Below are 22,254 nucleotides of genomic sequence, written 5' to 3'. Positions count from 1 at the left end.
TCCTAGAAAAGTGGTAGTGGGGGAGGGGAATGAGCTGAACCGGTGGCAGCACCGCACAAGCGTGAGCGAGAGATGGCTGGAGCTGCAGGGCTGTCAGGGCTCAGCAAAAGCACCAGGATCAGCGCCAGGCTCCAGCTGGAGCTCGGCGCTGATCCTGGCACTTCTGACTCCAGAAGAAGCGCCGATCAGCTGGAATGTTGCAACATTCAGATGCTTGGCAACTGATTCATATTTATGACGGTCACAGTGTCCCAGGGTCATGTGAAGTGACCAAAACCTGCTGCAACCACCCAGCAGACGAGGGGAATAAAACACCCCCCCCACCCCATCCCCGCTGCCAATCCTCAACAGAAATGCTCACAACAATGAAAACCTCGGGCAGGAGGAAGAGAGCCGCCGGGCGGGCAGGCAGGGGTCTTGCTCGGCTGTGGCTGGGGGGCACTATTTTCAGTGCCATTGTAACTTCGAACAGTCACTAAGCGAACTGTTGTAAGTTGAGGACTACCGGTACTTCATCACTTTTTTCCTTTTTTTGGGGGGGTCAAGTTTTTGACACCTTGCTAGGCGATTGGTGGTACTCGGATGTTGTCATATCCTAAAAGTGGTACAGTGGGTGAAAAGGTTGAAAAGCCCTGTACTAGGAGTGGGTGTCTGTGACACGGAAATGATATTGAAGTTGGTTACTACTACCCAGTTTTGTATTCAATCAACCTTCAAAATTGTTCATTTGAAAAGATAATACATCTAAAGGCTATATTCTGCTACACCTCAAATTGGTTATAGTTCTCAGCATCACACCATTCTCTAATGTAGATACAAGGCCTTAAAAACTAAACCATTCCAATTTATTATCGGTTTTGTATGAGAGTATGATCTGCAATGCATATGTAAGAATTAAAATCAAAGCTCTGATGTAGTAGATTTCCCTTTTGGGCAAACCCAAATTATGAGGGGTCCTTGGTGCTCTCTGAGCTTGCTTGTTTTCTTGCAGATGTTTCATTACCCAAATTAGGTGACATCATCAGTGCTAGTAAGGAGTGCTGTTTGCTGTCAGTTTATATTCTGGTATCTTGCTTGTCATACAACCCAAATCATAAACTCACATATCCAAGAAACAGTCATGGATATGAGGGGAGAAGAGCTTGTCCTGCTCTTTGTATACATATGATGTCACCACACAGTGTTATGTAACAATTTTGGGGAAAATGAGGACAAGTTCATCTGATGGCTACTTGGACATCATTGCTGTTGGGTTTTGGGTTTTTTTGAAACAATACAAAAGTTGTTTACCACTGACTTTTTCTGGGATAATTTTTAGCCTCTTAGTCTAGTATCTTAAGGATTTTTTGCTGGCTTCCTACTGAATTCCTAATTAATTCTAACCATACTTGTATTTTTCAGGAAGAACCAGTGTTGGCCATGTGTTCAGATGTTTGGGGTCTTGGCCAAAATTGGTTGAAACAAATAAGAAATCCTGAAACCCACACAATACTTTGGGCAACCTTGATATCACACCAGACATATCCTGGAGACCCTAACCGATGTGATAGAAAAAGGGTTTTATATACCGGTAAGTAGGACTTTGCCGCTTATAGCTAGGTAAGAATAGCCAAAATAGGTATTTTTGAAAAACCAAATAAACAGAGAAAAGGCACACGTTCTCATTTAACAACTAATTGATTTATTTAACAATACAAATTTCTTTCTGCTGTTTGGTGTAAGCAGAGAAAAGCTGAGAAACAAAATTAAGTTCTTTTTAAGTTTAAATGTGTACACAACCCCGCCCCCCGACTTCTTACTTCAGTAAATATAAAATTTACAGACAGAAAAAAGCAACATGAAAAGGAACAAGGTGTTGACAAACTGATGACAGGAAGGAAATTTTAGAATTACTAATATAATCTTAGTAAAGAAAGTCAACCGGGGCAATATTGAGAAGGCATCCCATTTATATTTCAAATTTTCTGCAGTCTGAAACTTTAGTGCATTAAAAAAAAACCAAGAACATGATGTTAATCAATTATACTATATATTATATGATATAAATGTTTGAAAGTGTTGCAGGGCCCACATCTAGTATGTGAAATATACATTTTGCCATTTTTTTTTGTAAATTTATGGAACGTGCAATATACCAATGCATTTTATCTTTTCCCTAGGAACCAGTAAGATCTAGTTTCTCCCTGTGGTCCACTTGCCCGGTAACTGTCATACATTCTTGTCACAATTTATAAGACAAATGTACCAAATTCACATGCCCCACAAACTTCACTTATATTGCTGGGAATTGTGAACATCTCCTGAAATTAATGGAAGATGACTAACCAACATGCCCTAGATACGATACCCTAATATTTTCCCATGTATACCTTCTGTTCTCTCTTTACAAGACTAGCTGTAGGAATTCTTTTCATGGAAGAAATGCTAAAGATGAATTCAGTTTAGGTGGTGGAGATCAGTTGACTGAACACTTCTCTATGCCTCCTCACACAAGAGGGCCCGGGAATCAAGAATGTGGACGATAAAGCAAGGTTCGAATGTTTTCTTTTGTTGAAATTTCTGCTGGAAGCAGCTGTTTTGGGAATGGGGCAGAGGATAGAGTAGCCTCTCTTTAAATTTATGACAGGACAGCCCAAAAATACCTTTGACACCTCTGTGAGAACTAGCTTATGATACCTAACAAAATGTGGGTTAAACAGACTGCTTTTATCAATTGCCTACTAAGATGATTGCTGCACTGAACAGCCATTTTGTTTTTGGGGGGAATCTGAACTAGGTCCTGAGTTGTTAATATACCCTTTAAATTTCCAGTGAAAATGACATTTAGGTCGGAGATAAATAGGATAATTTGTCATTTGAGCTTTCATTGCAGAGCAGGCAGGTATGGTCTCAAATGATATTGCTCTAGGCGTCATATTCTGAGGACGTAGGTCTTACAGACGAACCTCAAACACCTTGAAGCCTCTGTAATTTGTTAATACTCTGCATAATAAAAATGTTGAACTCCAGCCAGAAATATATAAAAAGTACATCACTGCCTGATAGAAGTGCTTCAACAGCACCCCTCCACACCCGCGCCCAGTGGACAATAGTTTTGTTGAGTTTGAACCTGGAAGCCTGAAACACAAATAGTAAGAACGTATCTGTCACATAAACACAAATCATCTTTCTGGATGACTGGCTTGCACTGTCTGATGTTCTGACTACATAAACAAAGGCCTATGGTGGTCATGCAATGGGAAAAGGAATGTTAATATTTTAACATGTGCTGCTGTGGACTATGCTATCCACCTGATGCACACAATAGGACAGCCTATCACCCTGGGCAGTGAGCAGATTGTGATGAAAATCTCATGGTAAATGTGACGTTTCCATCAAGCTCTCGTAAGTGGAAAGTATGCATCCATCTATCTGGAAACGAGACCACGTGCAATCCTCACTCAGGCATCTGACCATTATGCACGACTATTTGGAGATCCCATTCTTTTGCAGGGAAAAATCTGGAGAAAGGCCTACTTCTTATTTTGTGTTGACAGTTACCAACAAGTGAAACCTCTCTGCTGTGTTTCCTTTAAAAAAATTCTTTACTTCTAAGTCAATATTTATTCAAATTCTGCTGACCTCGTTGAGAAAACGCTCTCTTGAAGTTTTATGACACTCTTTATGACACATAAGAGAAGTGAATAAGGAAATCATGCAGTTGTATTGCTTTGGAAGACAGGTTTAACATAATTCAGAAGCACCGGAGCAGTGGACATTTTCTACAAATTAGAAAAAATTGGCAAGATCCAAAATCCTCAAAATTTTGGAATTATAAAAATGACCTATTTATGCTAAATTATAGAAGTAGGTGGGAGATTATGTGAAATCCAATCAAATTTTGATAATTTGCTCCTTCGTCCTGGAGAATCTATAGAATAACAAGATTCCCCTGCCTACCATCAACTATACTCAGCTATACGCTCACTGGTCAAGAATCAACTGATGACTAATTAAGAATAAACCGTCAGTGGAGCACATGTCATGTTTCCATCAGCTCCTTGGTATCCAACAAAGAGAATTGTACAGTATCACAGTTCTTAACATCTTCAGGTTTTCAGGTTCTAATCAGATGAAGAAGTGTCAGAAAGTTTGTTTCAAGCAGTTGGAGATAAAACAGCTTATCAGGTTGTTACAAGTCAACAGTTTGCTACACTTGGCAAATTGTGGTCAGCGTTATTTGCCCACTGTGTCAAAGCTTTTCGTGCTGCAGTGGAAAACAATTAAGCATCAAGTGCAGCCCAACAATATTATTCTTCCTTCAAGGAAAAACGGGAGTCCATCTAAATATGAAATTAAATTTGTTGCCGAAGTTGTGTTTTATTTGTTGGCAAATACTGGTTCAGGAGATTGCAGAAGAGACTGCAGGACTAGTGACTTAATATTGCCTATCACAGTGATCCTAAAGGACATTGTATTCCTCGCCCCAAGCTATAATAGCAACTATTAACATTGTGGCTGGACCTCATGATTACCAGGAATGAAGTGAGGGAAGACAAGGTCAATGGAGTTTCTTCCTTTGTCCTAATTCTGGTTTGCTCTCATCACATCCTTATACTTTTAACATTTTATAGATTTAGTGGAAACATTCCTGTCCTTTCTGCCTGAGAACAGATGTTCACAGCTGTGACGAATGATATTAACATGAATTTTACAGGAGGGATGATGTTCCTCATCAGCACTGCCACCAGCAGATTGGTTAGTATTTCAAGGCAGCGATAGGGAGGAAAGGAGAAATAGTGATGGGAGGTATCATCCTTTTAGAGTCTTAAGAAGCTCCCGTTCTAGCTTATCTGTTTGTCCATGTCTGTGGCTATAAATGCAAGATTTAGCATGGTGAAGTTTTGCCTTAAGAAATATTGGTAGAGGCAAACTACAAGTATCATAACGTTCCAGGCCTTCTGAGGGGGGCCTTCTTGCCTTACGTTACTTTTCCACAAGGATCTGTATATAAACAGTCCTACTGGCTCTACCCACCATTTCAAATATGAAAACAGAGAAGCTCTTCCTTGGGGAACATGTTTATTGTGTTTGAGATGATACACTGGATGCTCTCTGAGCTACAAGGTGGGTGGCGATGAGAGGGGAGAAGGATAAAAGAAATCCTTTTCATTACAAACTGACAAAGGTAAAAGTTTTAAACATTTTTCACAACAGCATGTACCACATATCGGAAATAGATCTGGGCTTAATACAAATGACGTAATTCCTAGTAATCTACAGCTACCTTTAATAACTTCATACAGATAATGAATTAGGCTAAAATGCACTATTATATTTGGTTGACTTCAGGAACAGTATCCTTAGTTACATCACAAAATACATTTTGATATCCCAAAGAAGCAAGACTTGCAAGTAGGCATTTTAAACATAACTAATCTACAGCTACAAAGTTCTACTCTTGATAGCATTTACCTTTTGGGGGAGGTGGTTGGGGGAGGGGGAAGAGGGGGAGAAAGCAGTATTCCAATCTTCAAAAGGATAAGAGCAGAGAGTAGAATCAGTATAACATATACACAGAAGTCCGTATTGTAAAGGCTATAAAGTTTGGTTGCACACTGCAAAGCTGCGTCCCCGCACCTTCGCACTGCGGCAAGTAGTCAACATCACTTATGTTGCGTATCTCTTGGTCCACTGTCTGGCTATCCTGTCATGTTCTGCTCTGTTGGTCAGGTACTGAGTGGCTATGCTTCCCACCAGAGGATCAGCTGCAAGAATTTGGCAAGGGACAAGAGGAGAGAGAAAAAGAAAGAAAGAAAGAAAGAAAGAAAGAAAGAAAGAAAGAAAGAAAGAAAGAAAGAAAGAAAGAAAGAAAGAAAGAAAGAAAGAAAGAAAGAAAGGAAGAGAGAGAGAGAGAGAGAGAGAGAGAGAGAGAGGAAGGAAGAGGGGGGGAGAGGACATATTAGTAGTCATGCCCTGATAAGCAAAGTGAGGAGCAAAGTTTCAACAATTCATTTCACACATTTGCCAATTAAGACAGGGAAAAAGCACTCAAACGCCAGTACCACTTACCGACTCATAGTTAATTAATCGATTCAAATGTACGAGGCCACCCAACCCACAACTCTGGATAGTATACAAATTAAAAACACAACCCCAAACAGTAAGTTAAAAGCAAAATGACTATGGCCGGTGGAAATCAATAAACACATTTAACAGAGTCCCATTCAAGTGGTCATTATACCCCAGGTAAGCCAGAGCATGGATAAAAACCAGGTTTTCAAAAGCTAGTTTATAGGCTAGCAGGGTTGAACTATCCAAAGTTCTGGAGGGATACCGTTCTAGAATGCGGGTGCTGAGAAAGGGAAGGAATGCCTTTTACATCCAATCAGAAGAAACTGCTTAATAGACTGGACCCAAAGCACGCTTTTTGGGGTGGGTGGGTGGGTGGGGGCACTTCTTATAGGATTAGCAGAAACAAAGGGAGAAATGAAGCCCCCCCCCAGACAACTGGGATCTATACCATGAAGGGCTTTTTAGGTGACAACCAAATCTTGTTCATAGAACACTACAAAACGGCAGCCTTAGATATACGGGATTAGTGAACTGTGGCATCTCAGTCCCAAAAAAGGCAATTTGGATTCAGAATCTGCATAACAGGATTTCCCCACCCTTCCATCTTGCGTCAGGTTTTGTCGTGATGAGCAGTGGTGGCAAAGGAAGCAGTAAGAAGCAGGGTTGTGGGGCCTTCTTTCTCCAGGGCTGGTTCCAGTGTATGAGGAGGTGGTGAAGAGATCTACCCCTTCTTTGTGGGGTCCGACAGGGCCCCTCCTAGTTACCATCTATCTGAAGCTGATGGGTGGGGTCATTAGTAGTATTGTCCTTAGCCATTCGGCTGTGGTAATTTCCTGCGTCAGGGGTAGGCAACCTTGGCTCTTTTATGACTCGTGGACTTCAACTCCCAGAATTCATGAGCCAGCCATGCTGGGAGTTGAAGTCATGAAAGAGCCAAGGTTGCCTATCTCTGTCCTGGGTGAACTACTGCAAGGAACTATCCTTGAAGGTCACTTAGAAGCTACAACTGGTCCAGAATTCATCAGGGTGAGCAGCTACGGGTATACCTTGCTAAATTATTACCCATTTACACCACTGTTTTGTGGGCTGCTCTGGCTTCTAATGCACACCTAGATGCAACTCAACATACAGTTTGTCATGTATAAAAGTCTACATGTGCGGGACTGGCTCTCTCTAGGCTGACTCATTCCTCTAGAACAGGGGTAGGAAACCTTGGCTCTTTTATGACTCAGGAACTCTGGGAGTTGAAGTCCATGAGTCATAAAAGAGCCGAGGTTGCCTACCCCTGATCTAGATCTAGCAGGGTGGATGTGCTTTGGGTCCCATCTATTAAGCCTCGATACCATGGAGATTTGTGGAGCCTCAACCCTGCTGGCTTTTCGGAAGTTGCTAAAGGCTTGGATATTCCTTTGGGAATGGGGTTTGGAGATTAGCTGAGCCCATCATTGCAAGTTTGTCCTTCTTATAATCAGGGCCCAGTTTGTCTTCGGCTGCCATTATTTTTTTTCTAATTTTGATTATGTTCTGTTTCATGTGCTTCTCACCCTATGTGTGCTGCCCAGAGCTGCAACTGAGAGATGGGTAGCTATAGAAATTGATACAATTAATTAATTAATTAATTAATTAATTAATTAATTAATTAATTATTGGGACTTATATGCCGCCCTATCTCCCGAAGGACTCAGGGCGGCTAACAACAATAAAATACAATGATACAAAAGTTAAAAAAGAAATTAAATTAATAGCCCCAATAGAATAAGTTAAAATTAAAGTTAAAAATTAAAAAAACATTTTAAAATCCCTGTCAGTCCAGGTCAGCCTGATGGAAAAGAAGTGTTTTGAGGCCGCGGCGAAAGGACCGGAGATCCAGGGCCATCCGGAGCTCAAGGGGAAGTTGGTTCCATAGGGCTGGCGCTCCCACAGTGAAGGCCCTCCCCCTGGGGGTCGCCAGCCAACATTGTCTAGCCGACGGCACCCTGAGGAGGCCCTCTCTGTGAGAGCGTACTGGGCGATGGGAGATCGTTCCCGGCAGCAGATGGTCCTGCAAGTATCCCAGGCCTAGGCCATGTAGGGATTTAAGTACCAGCACCTTAAATCTCACCCGGAGGACAACCGGTAACCAATGCAGCTCACGCAGGAGGGGTGTAATATGGGAGTATCGGGATGCTCCCATCACTACCCGCACAGCCACATTCTGCACCAGCTGAAGCCTCCGGGTGGTCTTTAAGGGCAGCCCCATGTAGAGAGCATTGCAGTAATCTATACGGGAGGTAACGAGTGCGTGAGTGACCGTACGAAGGGCATCTCGGTCCAGATAGGGTCGCAACTGGCACACCAGGCAAACCTGGGCAAATGAAATATAAAGACTGGTAGCAGCTTGTATTAGCCGAGGCACAAATAGCAGGCCAGGACTTCTAGCAGTCTTTTGTTTCTCAGAAGAGACTGGCATACTGGAACAGGCTACAAAAGGCAAAGACAAGGTATGTGGCATAATGCAAGACACAGTGTGCTGTTGATGGTCAGGAAGCTCCCCTTGTACATGGAAACTTAACTTGGCCAGTTTGTCTTTTATGTTTGTGGAACCAAGAGTCTATTCTACTACTTGAATTGATCTAAAATGGTATCCCTTGAGTTGGTGCTGCTCCTACTCATTGGAAGACACTAGAAGACTTTCAACCTTCAGGAAAAAAAACACCTTAATTATGGTGCTAAAACAGCTGTAGAAAATCAGTCTGGGGAAGTTCATGTATGGTAGCCTTTCTATTGCAAAGCACAGGAGGCGTTTATAGATTGATATAGAAGATAATCCAGAAGAAAAAGAGACTTTCATTCATAAGCTGTTCTACACATGCAAGCAAAACAAGCCACTTTTGCAAGGTGGATTTATCTCACAGTTTTACGGAGATCATACAATTGCCAGTTTATGCTATTTTCAGACATGGCAAAAATGAAGTTTTTTTGTTGACAAAAGTGAGGGAACTGCCTCATCTCACCAGGCTCAAGGTTGACTCAGCCTTCCATCCTTCCGAGGTAGGTAAAATGAGGACCCAGATTGTTGGGGGCAATAAGCTGACTTTGTAATAATGCCACTTGGGGGGGGGGCGAAAGCCCTAATAAGCAGGCATATACATAGAATGAAGGCTATTGCTAAGCACATTGATTTGTGTTTTAAATTGTAAGCTGCCCTGAGTCTTCGGAGAAGGGCGGGATATAAATGGGATTAAAATAAAATAAAATAAAAAATAAATCTGGCTCTGCTTGTTGCAGAATTAATAATGCTGATTTTCGTTAAATTGGGGGCGGGGGGGAGGAAATGAAAGAGAAGGATCGTCTTACCAGGATTGCAGTCTGTCAAGAGGGAGCAAATAGACAGCAAAACCTTTGAAATAGTCAAAGCAGGACTCCAGTTGTCTTTCAGGATATCCAGACAGATGACTCCCTGACTGTTGATGTTGCAGTGATAGATTCTAGTACGGAAAGTAACCTACAGGTAGAAGAGCAACGGAAGGGCAGGGAGACAAGATCATTACACGCTTTTCAGGCAGAGTTTGTTGCTAGTCTTTTGAAACCTATCTTGAATGATTCTCCCTCGGTGGGGAAAATTTTCTGTCGAGACCTTTCATCTTTTGGGGGGGGGGGAATGTTTGTTTCTGATGTTTGTTTATGCCTCATCTGAAAAGAGGTCCCTCTCTTCTTTTGTAAACAGCTGCCTAATTCACAACTGCTATAACCTGTATGTCTCAAAGCTAAAAGCTTTATTGCAGGGTTTTTTTTTCGTTGTTGTTTTGACAAGCCTGCAGCATTTTGGATGCTTTTAAAAACAACAACAACAACAAACGGGACGACACATACAAACATTTGCATGCCCTTGAGAAATAGCAGTTTCATCAGCTTCCTTGGGGGAAGACAAGTGACACTGCAAGTCCCAAGACTTGTGTACTTGCATACCAAGTTGGAATGCAAGTACAAAAGGGCAGAGCTTGTGTCAGGACGTCACTGCAAGTCTGCCGTCACACTTTAAAGAAGCCTAATGAACTATTTCTGTGTGTGTGTGTGTGTGTGGAAAATGGCACCGAGATACCCAGCTTTCATTTAAAACTGGTGAAATGTGAGATTCACAGTGAGGCGCTAGTTATTTTCATTAGTGATGATGCCCAAACTAGATGATGCTAGTTTGAGAAATCTGAAGAGCAGCAGATTGGTGAACAAAGCTCCTCTGGAACATGAAAGCCATCATGATAGAGATGCTATGATGCTAAGCTTGTAAGCCGCCCTGAGTCTTCGGAGAAGGGCGGGATATAAATGGAATTAAAATAAATAAAAAAATAAATTCCCCTCAGCCAACCTTGGCTCATCTATACGTAACCTGACAGCTTTGAAAAACAAGATCACCTCTCCCAGCTGCTGGCATTTATTAAGATGGGGTTTTCCAGCACAGTATGAATGTGCTCATAGAGCATGTTAGTACATTCTGAATATTGCATAAGCAATCTGCAAAGGTATCAGTTTCCACAGAAAACTAAATCTGACCCAGGCTGCTTTCCTGAGGCTACTAACAATCATAAAAGTAGACTACTTATTCAAAATCTCTGTCTGATTAGTATACTCTCCATAGACCACATCAAGATGATCTCACTTTCAATCTCTGACACTTTCATTTAACTTATCTTGGTGAGGGTGAAAGCCTTCTCTGGTTAAGTGACAGTAGGCAGTAAGATCTAGATCGGGGGTGTCAAACTGCCGGCCCGCAGGCCATTTTTTGCCAGCAATGGCAAAAAAAAAAAAAAGTCACGATACGTCGCAACACGTCACGTGACATTGCGAGTTTGACACCCCTGATCTAGATGTATTAAGGGCTGGCTCAGTTAGCTAGGAACCTATGTTTCTATAGAATGTGTATGGCTGAAATTTGTTGCACTTATGTTTTGAACCATATAATGTGGTAGCTTCGAGAAATATAGTGCTGGCTTGGAACAGACCCCTTCCTCTCAGCTAAACCTTTTATATGATTCAGCTTAGCGTGGCACCTAGCTTCTGGTTTCTTTTAAGTGAGAAGCCCTCTGCGGAGCCTGAATCAGGAAACTCTGATGTAATGTCATTCAATAATCAAGGACACTACACCAAGCTGATCTGACTTAATATAAACTAGAAATTAAGCTTCTAAAATGATGTGCAAGAAAGGGAGGGGAGAAAGAGGAAGCAATCCACCCTAATACTTTTTCCATTAAATTCTGTGGTTTTGGATGGAATCTGCAGGGCATTCAGTTTTGCGTCATATGCAAAACTGATGCGTGTTCAGTTCCCCTTCATGTGATGAATAAACCCTTGAAGAGTAGCACTCTTGGTGATCCCTTCTTTACAAAGAATAAGCTCCAGGGCATCTCTAGGTCTGCCCTATTTCCAGATGTTTCAAGGAACCTACAAGTGGGAGAAGAGGCAAAGAACATTGCCAAGATGACTGTGCATCGGAGCCTTTTACAGATTTAAGCCAAATGACAAGCTTTGTGAAATTGACAGAAGATGCATATTGGGATAATACTACAGAAATTCGTGTCCCACCACTTTTCTTCATCTTTTTTAATGGAAAAAAAGGAGGGAACAAATCTTAATTTTGGGGGGCATGACTAGAATAACTCTTTTGATCCTATCCAGAATATATTACTTGTTAGACAAGTGAAGAAACAGAGAAAGAAGAGATTGGGAGTGGGTCTTAAAAGTTTCTTGATTTCTGTTGCGGGTGTACAACAGATTAGCCAACTTGGTGAACCTAACATTTGGTCTACTTATTCAACAGCAGCATGTGAATCTTCCTCATCAAACATCTGCTGCACAGCTGCAATCTTTAAACAAACATTTATACTGGCATTAAACATCTATATTATATCAGCAAGCATGGGGAATCTTAGCTTGTGCTTCTGACAATGTTAAAAGCTACCATAGATTTGACATGCCTTTTTTAAAAAAAATAAAAAAATTCAGGAAGCAGGATTGAAACGTATCAAACAAGGGCTCTACACACTTTTTGTTTTAATACAATTGATTCTATTGCTGATTCTACTTGCACTTTCACTAAATGCCACATTCCACTCAATATGGCAACTTTGAGGCATTTGAAGTTCATTTACACTGATATTATTGCTCAGAGCACTTGAGATCAATGTCAATCAAGCTGCTAATGAAATGTGGTCAACTGTTTTATATTAAATATCCCTTTTAGTTAAATTTTCAATGATTTCAGGCCTTTTTCCAGGCATTACCTCCTCTATATAGGTGCACTCCTTGTGCTGGAAATAAAAGTGTGAGACTGAGGAAATCCTGCCCCATTTTAACATCCAAAGAAAGAGGGAGCAAGAACATAGGTCCATGGCTCTGCCTGATTTTTCCCCCACTATCCCAAAAATACATCATGTTTAAATATTATATTAAGATTTTATACGACTCTGCTTCTAGTTTTCTCTGTTTTGGGAAATGTGTATATAGTGGTTGTAATTGTTTATCAACGTTCTTCTTTTAGTTTCTGGGTTTACATTTCAGCTAGCATGGACAAGTAACATATCTTTTCTTGATCTTTTTCAAAAAAACAATCATTCCCCACTCCCAGCCAATAGGAAAAAGTGGTGGAAATCTCCCCCGTTCCCAGCCAATAGGAAAAGGGCAAATCCTACTGCCTCCAATAAATGCATCATGTCATCGTCAGACATGTACTACAGCGTATGACTTGGCTGAATGTTACAGTCATGTTCATTTTTAATATAATAAAGATCATCTTTCAATATGATCAAAATCAGGAAAAATCCACGTTTTGCACTGCAGCACTTGTACAAGATTTAAACTTTGGATTGTAAACAGCTGTTGGGTATAGGGTATATTTATATTTCAGTAGACTTTGAAACAATTAGGAAACGAGCACTTCTCACAGGAACAGACCACAAGTTGAAATGTTTGATAATTAAAGAAGCATTGTATCCGATGTTATTAGATAAAAAAAATTACAACTTTTGAGAAAGTATTTATCAAATTATACACTATCAAGCAAACCAGGGCTTAAATACTTCTGTTTTTCATTTTAGGTACTACGATTACACACTTCTATTGGTTTATTGAAATAAATCTGATTTCCAACAATGTGGGCAAGTTTTATTTTCTTAGGACAACCATATCCTGCTTTAAAAGATTTGGGCAAAAAAGCAATATAGGGTGTTGCAAGAACTATCCTGTCTCCCTGGAATCTAGCTAGTTCAGAGGAATAAGAAGACTGGAAAAAGTGTAAGTGAAAATGCAATATCCAAATAAAAGAAGGATGGCATCAGAAAGACTGAAATTGTTGTTTCTCCCACTTTTCTCAGTGGTCTCATTTATTTAGCCCCATCTCTACTATAGCAGGTAGTCCGTGATAAACAGTCCAAAATATTGTAGCTCTTCAGAGTGAAAACAATCTAATATAAGGCCATATGTGAAGAAAAGTGACTTGTACCTACAAAAAAACAGTTATAGAATGTTACCTGGTACTGTTACTACCAAGAGTAATTTGATGTGCCTACTATATCTGGGTACTTTGAGCAATGAGGTAGTATACTCATTTTATCAGAGTAGAACAATTCAACAGGATATTATATGACCTCTTGGAATCTTTTTTCTGCGTGGATGCAGAAGTAACGGGAATTATGCCCTCCAAATTCTATTCTTCTGTCCAACAGGTAGCAGCAGAAAAATGGGGTCTGGGATAATATTCTCAGAAAATGCCCAACTCTGAAAGCCTCCAGCGAAATACTGCAACACTGTGAAAGCAAAATAATGTGAGCCCTTTTGTCTGGTCTCAGAGTCCCAGTTTGCTAGGGATCCTGTGCTATGCACCACGTTGGAAATGCTTCTTGCCTTGTTGAATGAAAATGGAAAACAACTGAAAATATACGCAAAGATGCAGAGACTGGATAACCTTACCTTTGGTGGTTTAAACGGATAATCAGATGAAAATGTGATATCCAGAAAAAATACGCCACCTTCGTATACAGAACCTGGGGGACCTAGGATAGTAGATCTCCATTCGTAGATGTTATCGCCTTTAGGCCCAGCACTATTAAAATAAGAGAGAGAGAGAGAGAGAAAATGAACTGTATGACCTTTTACCATCGTTATTCTTGTGAATGGCTTCTGTTGTTTATATATGTCTTGGTGCTTCTTGGCATGAAGAAACTGTCCATTATCACTTGTGCTTCTGTCAATATATTCAATACAAGGCTCGTTTTTTGTCTTTTTAAACAGTTAATTGTTTAGTCTTTTGTTTGTTGGTCTCTGTGGGCACATATATAAAACTGCCTTAAAGCACAAAGGCTACATAATTCAAAGCATATGAAAAGCATCATCTATCTCCCATATTTATAGCCTGTTTTTTGTACAAGGAATTCAGGATGGCATATACAGGATTACCTATATTTATTTTTGCCGACTCATGAAATAGATCAGCATAACCCACCAAGAAAGCTTCTTAGAGGAATGAGGCTCTAAACCGAAGTCTCTCCAGCAATATTCCAACAATATATTATGTATGCTGTGTATAGAATGAAGCTTTTTCAGTAAATTTATATAAGGAATTTTATAGGTTTTTTTTTAAAGTCAACCTTTTATTATCACTTTCATATACTGCTGGCAGTAATGACTATATAATCCTAAAGTTTCTGGGCAAACATTCCCTGGTCTAAGATAAATAAATGGAATGACCTATGATAAGGTAAACGCTATTTCTCCATCCAATACACTTACAGTTTTACATGCAATCAGTTGCAAGTAATTTTCTGGTCTCTTACTACTTAGTGTTTCCCAATTCACAACCATTTTTTTTCTATTAGTCTAATAGAATTCCCTATTATGCCTGGGTCTTCTGAACTGCAATCCCACATATCTGGAGACCCATCAAACTGGGGAAGACTACATGTATTTCCCAAAGCTCTTAAAAATTGTTCACTTCCTAAGAAATGTTGAAGTCTGAAATTTGCCAGTTCACAAAATGTCTTGTATACTCTGCCAACTTTGCCAAAGATTTTTTATTTTTGGAAATATAGACTGACAAGCCATTTTGGTGTCCAATATTTATACTGTTCCTCACATACTTATGTAAGGAGGGATGGAGCTGGGATAAGGAAATATTAGAAGAAAACAGAGGTGATGACACCATTGCTCAAATAAACTTCCTCTTCAAAGGCCAGTTTGGACAGAAGAATTATAGTTTATGATTGTGAAGGAACTGAAAAGACTACAAATACAATTTCAGAGCTTCTGCCCCTTTATAAAAACCATAACGTCTTGTTTATCTTCATTCCTTCCTATTCTACACTTCTCAGAAAGAATTTCTGACAAACATTTCACAACCCACCCACCCACCCAAAAAAAAAACCCTTTCTTAAAAAGAAGTATAATTCAAATACAAATCTTGAATGGAAATATCAAAAGGCATCTTTGTTGTCATTATTTAAAATACAGAACTACATCCACTTGCAAGCTTGGGAAGTTCTCCTTGCTCTCTTGTCCCGGTATAACAGACATGTTAAACTCGTGACGTCACATGACGTTGCGCAATGTATCGGAGCTTTTTCTCCGTTGCTGGCAATGGGGTGGGCGTGGTTTTGGGATGACGCGTCTGGCCCACAGGTCGGTAGTTTGACACCCCTGCCTACCCCTGCCGTATAACTTCTACCAAACCATCAATCTGCTCTACAAAAGAATTTGGGGAAACAGCACAGGGGGAGGTGACCAAATTGAATACAACTGGGAAGTAGAAAAAACAGTCTGGAGAAAGATAATGGAAATTTGTTTCCTTATCAGAGCAAGAAAAATGCATGGATATGTCTATGTAAGTCACTAGGAGCAGAGGCATCCATCATGGAGATGGGAGAGATCAAGAAAGCAAAACTGGCAGTCACAACTGTGCAATTAAAACCTCATCCTTTTTAAACAAACCTGCAACCTGCAACATGTATAAGAAGGGGTGGGGCTTTGCAGTCACAGCTGCTATCTGGGCTTTTTTACACACACACACACACACACACACACACACAAACACACACACACACACACCCTGCACAGGTCTTTCACTGTGAGTTCAGCTCAGCTTACTTCTGGCTCCACTTTTATATTTCTTAGTAGTATTGTTTTAGACAAGTTTTTCAATAGAAAAGGGATTTGAGCTTCTCAGATGCTGAAAGGCTGTAGCTAAACTAGCTGCACAATAAGAATAAGCCAGAGACCAAAAAGAAAAAAAAAAGACTGGATTAGTGTGTGCGTGCACGCGTGCATACACACACACACACACACACAGAGCACAACACTGAAAATGGGACAAGAAGTACAGAGCTCTGCTGGGGAGAGGAGAAGATACATGTCCACAGCAATAAATTCTAAAATACAGAGTGTTTCTATTCTCTATTGCTTTATCCTGCACCTATGATTTGACCAGTTTGAGATGGTAACAGTCTGACGTATACCTGGTAATATTTCAGATGGTTAACTTTTGCCTTTTAATCAGTATTTCTTTCATAACACAAAGGATGCAAACAAAGGATAGGAAAATTCTGTCTGAGAAGAAGCAGTAAGGCATAAGGCTATGTAACTGATAGCATTCACAGATCAATGCTGCCGTAGAGCTTCTTTTTTAAAAAACAGAGACACAATACAAAAAGAGGGAGCAACAGAGAAAATATTTAAAACTCATGCACAGGTCATCAGCTTTTTCTAATTAACTCCTGACACCCATTAAGCATATAGCTATTAATTAGCATTGGGCTTGGAAGTTAAAATTTCTCTGGAACAATTCAATTTTGGCACAGGTTTCCTTAATGGCTCTTTTATAGCTTAATGCAGGGGTTTGTGCTCCTATATCATCTGTCAGTTGCCTTTCCTTCAAACACCTCTAATAGCTGGATGCAATTCAGTCAGTTTAATGAAACACAGAATTGACTTAGCAACATATTTCAGCCAAATTAATCAGTCACAATTAAGGTTACTGCCTTAAGCTGTGTGCCAAACTACCTGCTAATCACTCCAGTCAGAACAAGGGCATCTATCAATTAAATAGTCAATCATCTAAAAGCAATAACTCCTAAGTTACTGTTTACAATCATTTACTGTAATACTATTACTGTTGCTTAACACTATGAAGGTTGCCCACTGAGAGGGAGGATCTACTATAACATTTTAGGTAGTCTAGCCCTATGAGGCCAGTCTTTCCCAACTACCACTCTTCAGATATGTGGGACTGTGATTCCCATGCTAACTGGAGAATTATGGTTGTTATTATTATAGTTTGGCGTATCAGTTAAAGACTAGTCTAGGGAAATGTGGATATAAAAGGCGTGTTGCAAAATCCTAATTATTCTACTAGCCCCAAACAGGGACTTTTACTGACCAAAAAATCCAGGAGGAACCAAAAGATAGGAAAGCATCTCCAATGCAATAGCTTTTGTTTGACCAATGTATAATGTTTGGGGTTTTTTTTAAAAAAAAATTGTAGTACCAAGCATTCAATAGTTTATTAAAGGAAACTATGGTGAACAAACATCCTTTCAATTACCTTTGATGTATCAGACACCGAAGATTGTCTATGGTAAAAATAACAGTTAAAACTGTGTACTTTTACCTTATATTATTCAGCTACAGAGCAGTAGCAATTTTGGATAATGTCTTTAGCCAAGGAAAGCTAATTCAGGATATTTTTGTATCGCCGTCACTATATTCCGTGTTGCCTCACCTTCGTTCAATGCAAGACCAGTGCTCCAACTATTAAGCCTAAGAGCCAAGGGCTTCCACCAATGAGAGAATATCTGGCTCCCAAACTCCATGGATCGCTGGTGCTGAGGATTGAAATACGACTTCTTGCCATTTCTAGCTTGGCAAAAATGAAGCACGGAATCAGGGGAAAGCAGCAGTGGTGTAGGACCAAATCCCTGTGGGGAATGCCATCCATTCTACCCCTGCTTCTCCCACCAATGCAATGGTAGATGTTCATTCAGGTCAAACAGAAGTTGAATCAAACAGGTTGAATCAGAAGACAATAAATGAAAATAACTCCCCTTTAAGGTAGAAATGGACAAGATGTGGCCAATGAGAGGACCTGAAATTCAGCAAAAACTCAAAAAAGGATATGTTGCCTTCTCTTGCATTAAAACATGGCTGGCTCAGGAATTTTGGGACTTGAAGTCCACAAATCATAAAATGTTCTGTACCAGCCTGCTACCGGCCCTGCAGCAAAAGCAGGGACAACCCCTTTACAAACGGCAAGAGGCTGGAATAAAGCCTGCCAAATTTATTCACATCAAACAGAGCAAGACAAGACACCAACCATGAAACAGGAGCTAAGAAACAGGAACTATCCAAGTGGTTGCCTTCAGCAAACCAGCCCTCCCACACATTCCCCTTAAATACAGTTCAGGGCGTGGCCTCTCTCTGCCTCCTTCCGAGGTGCCCCATTGCCTTCCTCTGTTTACTCCTGACTGACTGCCTCCTGCGTTGGGCGTCCTTGAACAGGGCCAGCTGTGGGTCATCTTCATCCACGCTGTCAGGCTCACACAGCTGGGTCTCCCTCGTGACCAAGTGGGACGGGCCCGGCTGAGGGCTCTGCGGAGCCTCAAGGCCATCATCAGCAAGCTCTTCAACACCCCACTCCTCCTCCTGAGTCGTCCGACCCAACTGCCGAACCCACAGGCTGACCCTGAATCACAACATAAAAGGGCCATAGCTCCCCACCTCTGCTTTAAAGCTTGGTGAAGTGTCACTAGATTCTATTATATGATGATAGTTACCTGACAGCCATTCAGGCTATTTGTCTATCTAGTCCACCATTCTCTGCTATCACTGAAACTCAGACAGAATTCTTTCTTACCACCTTTGTATCTTTTAACTGAGATGCTAGTCACTGAACTTGGAACAGTTACAGCCGCAATATGTGATCGAACAAAATGCTATTACCCCTCCATTTGGTCCATGCCAATCTTATTCCACATTGGTAACATATGCCCTGATTTTTGTTCTTCATTTTGAAAAGTACCAGTGATTCCCAGATCCATTAAAAATACCCTAATTTAAAAACCTTGCTATTATGTCATCTGAACTGATTTCATCTTCCATAAAGATTTATCTGGGGAAAAACATGCTGAAATGGGAAACCAGAGTGAGCCTATCACTTCAGTGCAAACAGTAAGATGAATGGTATCCAGAAAAATCACTTTCTTTTCTAAAAGACCAAGTGCAATTTGAGCTCTGACACTTGGCCTGGTACCTTTTTAAAACCTTGTTTAGACAGATAGCAATGTTGTTTATAAATATGAGCCGAGACACTCTGGTTTTGGTTAACAGTTTTAGAAATATATCTATCCACAACACCTCTCTGCCTCCTTTCTTTTCCACCTCAGTTTTCAATCTTTCTCAGCCTTAACAGGCCATAACTTCCCCTCATTTTTAGCTTAGGAGACACGAGGGAAATCTCACAGCAGTGATAGCAGATAGTTCAAATCAAAGGAAGAGGCCACGTGCTCAAGAGTATGTTTTTCTCCCTCAGAAAATATGTATTTTCATATCACCCTTATTATTTTTTAATATAAAATTCAAGGAGGTGAAGATTCCTAATATTCCTTCCTCCTCCTTTTCCCCCCCTCACAACAATCGTCCTGTGAGACAGACTGGGCCAAAAGAAAGAGACTATATAGTAACTTGTCACCTAGCCAGATTTCATGCCTAAGGCGGGGCTATAATTCACAGTCTCCTGGTTTCTAGCTTTAACCACTATACCTAACTGAGTCTCAGTGATGTTCCTTAGGATTTTATATATATAGTGTTTATATATATATATATATATATATATATATATATATATATATATATATATATATATATATATATATATATATATATATATATATATATATATATCTAGTGTTTTATATATAGTGTTTTTCAACAGTTTTAACTAGTTATCACTATTAGTTTCTGAAACTAATACTATAACATTCTCTCTCTCTCTCTCTCTCTCCCTCCCTCCCTCTCTCTCCCTCCCTCCCTCTCCCCCCCCCCCCTCTCTCTCTCTCTCTTTCTCTCGTTAGGCATTGTTCTATGCAGACTATTCCTCCCTCCTCTTATTTTGCCCCAGTGGTTATACTTGCGTTTATTATTTTCTCACAAGACCATAATTTTACAAACATGAGCACCAAGTGAAACAGATCACAGCACAGTGCAAAGAGAACACATAGTGATTCTTAAAACAATTTTACATCAGATCAGACAATACCATCAGAAGATATATGAGGCCTAAACATGCTCATGATGATGAAACGTGAAATGCATGGAACAAGGAATTAAACAGGCTGTTCGCAAAGCCCCTTCCTTTCCTAATCCCAAGAAGCATCCAGCTATTCTGGGTCATAGCCTTGGAGCAGATCCAGGTTGTTAGGAAAAAGCTGAAGAACTTGCTTTCGCTGTTACTGGATTGTATCGGACTGAAATTCTTTAAAATAAAACTGATAATTTTCTAGTATTTTGATCAGGGCAGCAATGTGAACTTGACGGCAGGGACTGGCTTGCCATCTGTTTACGCAAAACAAGAACATTTTCTTCTATGACTAAAGATCTTGCAAACTTAACCAAGATTTGCCCCCTAGCTTTTTTTCCCCTGGACGAAACATGCTGAAAATGCATAATTTAGCTTGTGATCTTATGTAAAGTTAAAGGCTTGCACAGAAATTGTTATGAAAAACCCCCGCCCAAAGCCACAGAATGGCAATAATTTGGGGATCCACAAAATAGCAAGTGATTTATGTCCAAGTAATGAGGCCCCAAATACATAGAAATGAAACAATCCTTCATTTATATGTTTACTATACTGCACTGCCTTCAAGGCAGCTTACCTGGTAATGAAATCAAATCAACCTTAATAAAAAATATAAGGGCCACTTTGCAGAATCACCTTCCATCTCAAACGCCAAAAAAATTGTCTCTTCTTTATCTCCACTTCCGTATCTCTTCTCTTTCTCTTTTGTCTCCCAGTTTTTAATACAGTGTTTCTCAATCTCAGCAATGTTAAGATATGTGGATTTAAATACTCAGAATTTCCATGCTGGCTGGGGAATTGTGGGAATTGAAGAGCACACATCTAAACGTTGTGAATAATAATGGGACATCTGGTTTCAAGTGCAACTTCCTGACAAATAAAGAGATATCAATGGAATGGATGAGATTTTTTTCCCCCTCACACAACTATTTCTCCTGATTATTGTTCAGTCCTATCTGTACCAGACCGTGTCGTAGATGGTCCTCTCTGCAGAGGCACAATATAAAATAGGTGGCCTGTTGACATACCAATCTGTGATGGAAAGTAAGGCTTGAGGCGAAGTCAACCCGTGGCACCCATGTCTTCTAGGGGCACGTAATAGGAGGGTGCTATGGGCAGCTTTTCATGAAAAATGCACAGCTTCCAGCTTTTGGGTCTCCATATGCATGCAAATTCTTTATATGGGGATTTGCCAAGTTAACAGTGGTGTGCAGTGGGGAATATCAAGGCATAAGCATGGGAACAAGGGGAAACAAAACCAGTATATCTTTCTTAGGAGAAAATCTGACCCAGAGTATTGACAATTTTAGAGGATTGTCATAATTTTCTTCTACAGCTGATCTCTATTGTTCTTCTTTCCTTTGATCAGAGCAAGTGATGTCTTACAATAGCTGTCTTCAGCCTGGCATTGTGCTGGCTTAGAACTCCAAGGATTCCCAGCCAGGATGGCTGCTGTGCTGATTATTACGAGAACTGTCAGTCCAAGCCATCTGGCAGGCATCAGGTTGTGGAAAGTTAATATTCAACCTGAACCCCTCCCTTACAACTTTGGAGATGAGATGGTCTGCACTCTGCTTCAATTCACATACTACACTGGCAGAGCAGTATTTGACCAAGATACCAGTTCCTGGTATTACCAGATAAAAAGATCAGGTAGCTGGTGATGCAAAAGTTCTTTATCATGTGTTTGCCATTCCTTGGCAAAGCAGGCACTAATTATGTAGATCAGCAGCCTAAATAGTTATCAGGAAGCTTCCTATGCTCTTACAACAGTGAACAAAGGAGCAGCATTCTCAGGTGGAGCAGATGGGAAGAACAAGCTCAGCATCGCCTTCTCTGTATGGGGAGATGGCAATGGGTGCAGGCTTAGCTTTGTTTGTTTGATTCTG

At 40.4% G+C, this 22,254-nt stretch overlaps 1 protein-coding gene across 5 annotated transcripts in view; it reads right to left on the bottom strand.

Moving 5' to 3' along the window:
* Nucleotides 1-1,664: 1,664 nt before the first annotated feature.
* Nucleotides 1,665-22,254, bottom strand: part of UBE2E3 (ubiquitin conjugating enzyme E2 E3) — a 126,488-nt gene continuing 105,898 nt past the window's right edge. For all 5 annotated transcript variants that reach the window (XM_081313889.1, XM_081313891.1, XM_081313890.1 and 2 more), the window contains 3 exons: nucleotides 13,996-14,128; nucleotides 9,391-9,538; nucleotides 1,665-5,747 (listed from right to left, as the gene is read on the bottom strand). In XM_081313889.1, the coding sequence (XP_081170015.1) occupies nucleotides 5,650-5,747; nucleotides 9,391-9,538; nucleotides 13,996-14,128 (379 nt within the window). In that variant the 3' untranslated portion in view covers nucleotides 1,665-5,649. The remainder of the gene's footprint in view (nucleotides 5,748-9,390; nucleotides 9,539-13,995; nucleotides 14,129-22,254) is intronic.

The sequence above is a fragment of the Vipera berus genome (genome assembly GCF_964194415.1).
Source record: "Vipera berus genome assembly, chromosome: 1".
Classification (NCBI taxonomy): Eukaryota; Metazoa; Chordata; class Lepidosauria; order Squamata; family Viperidae; genus Vipera; species Vipera berus.
This window is presented reverse-complemented; position numbering and strand designations above follow the sequence as displayed.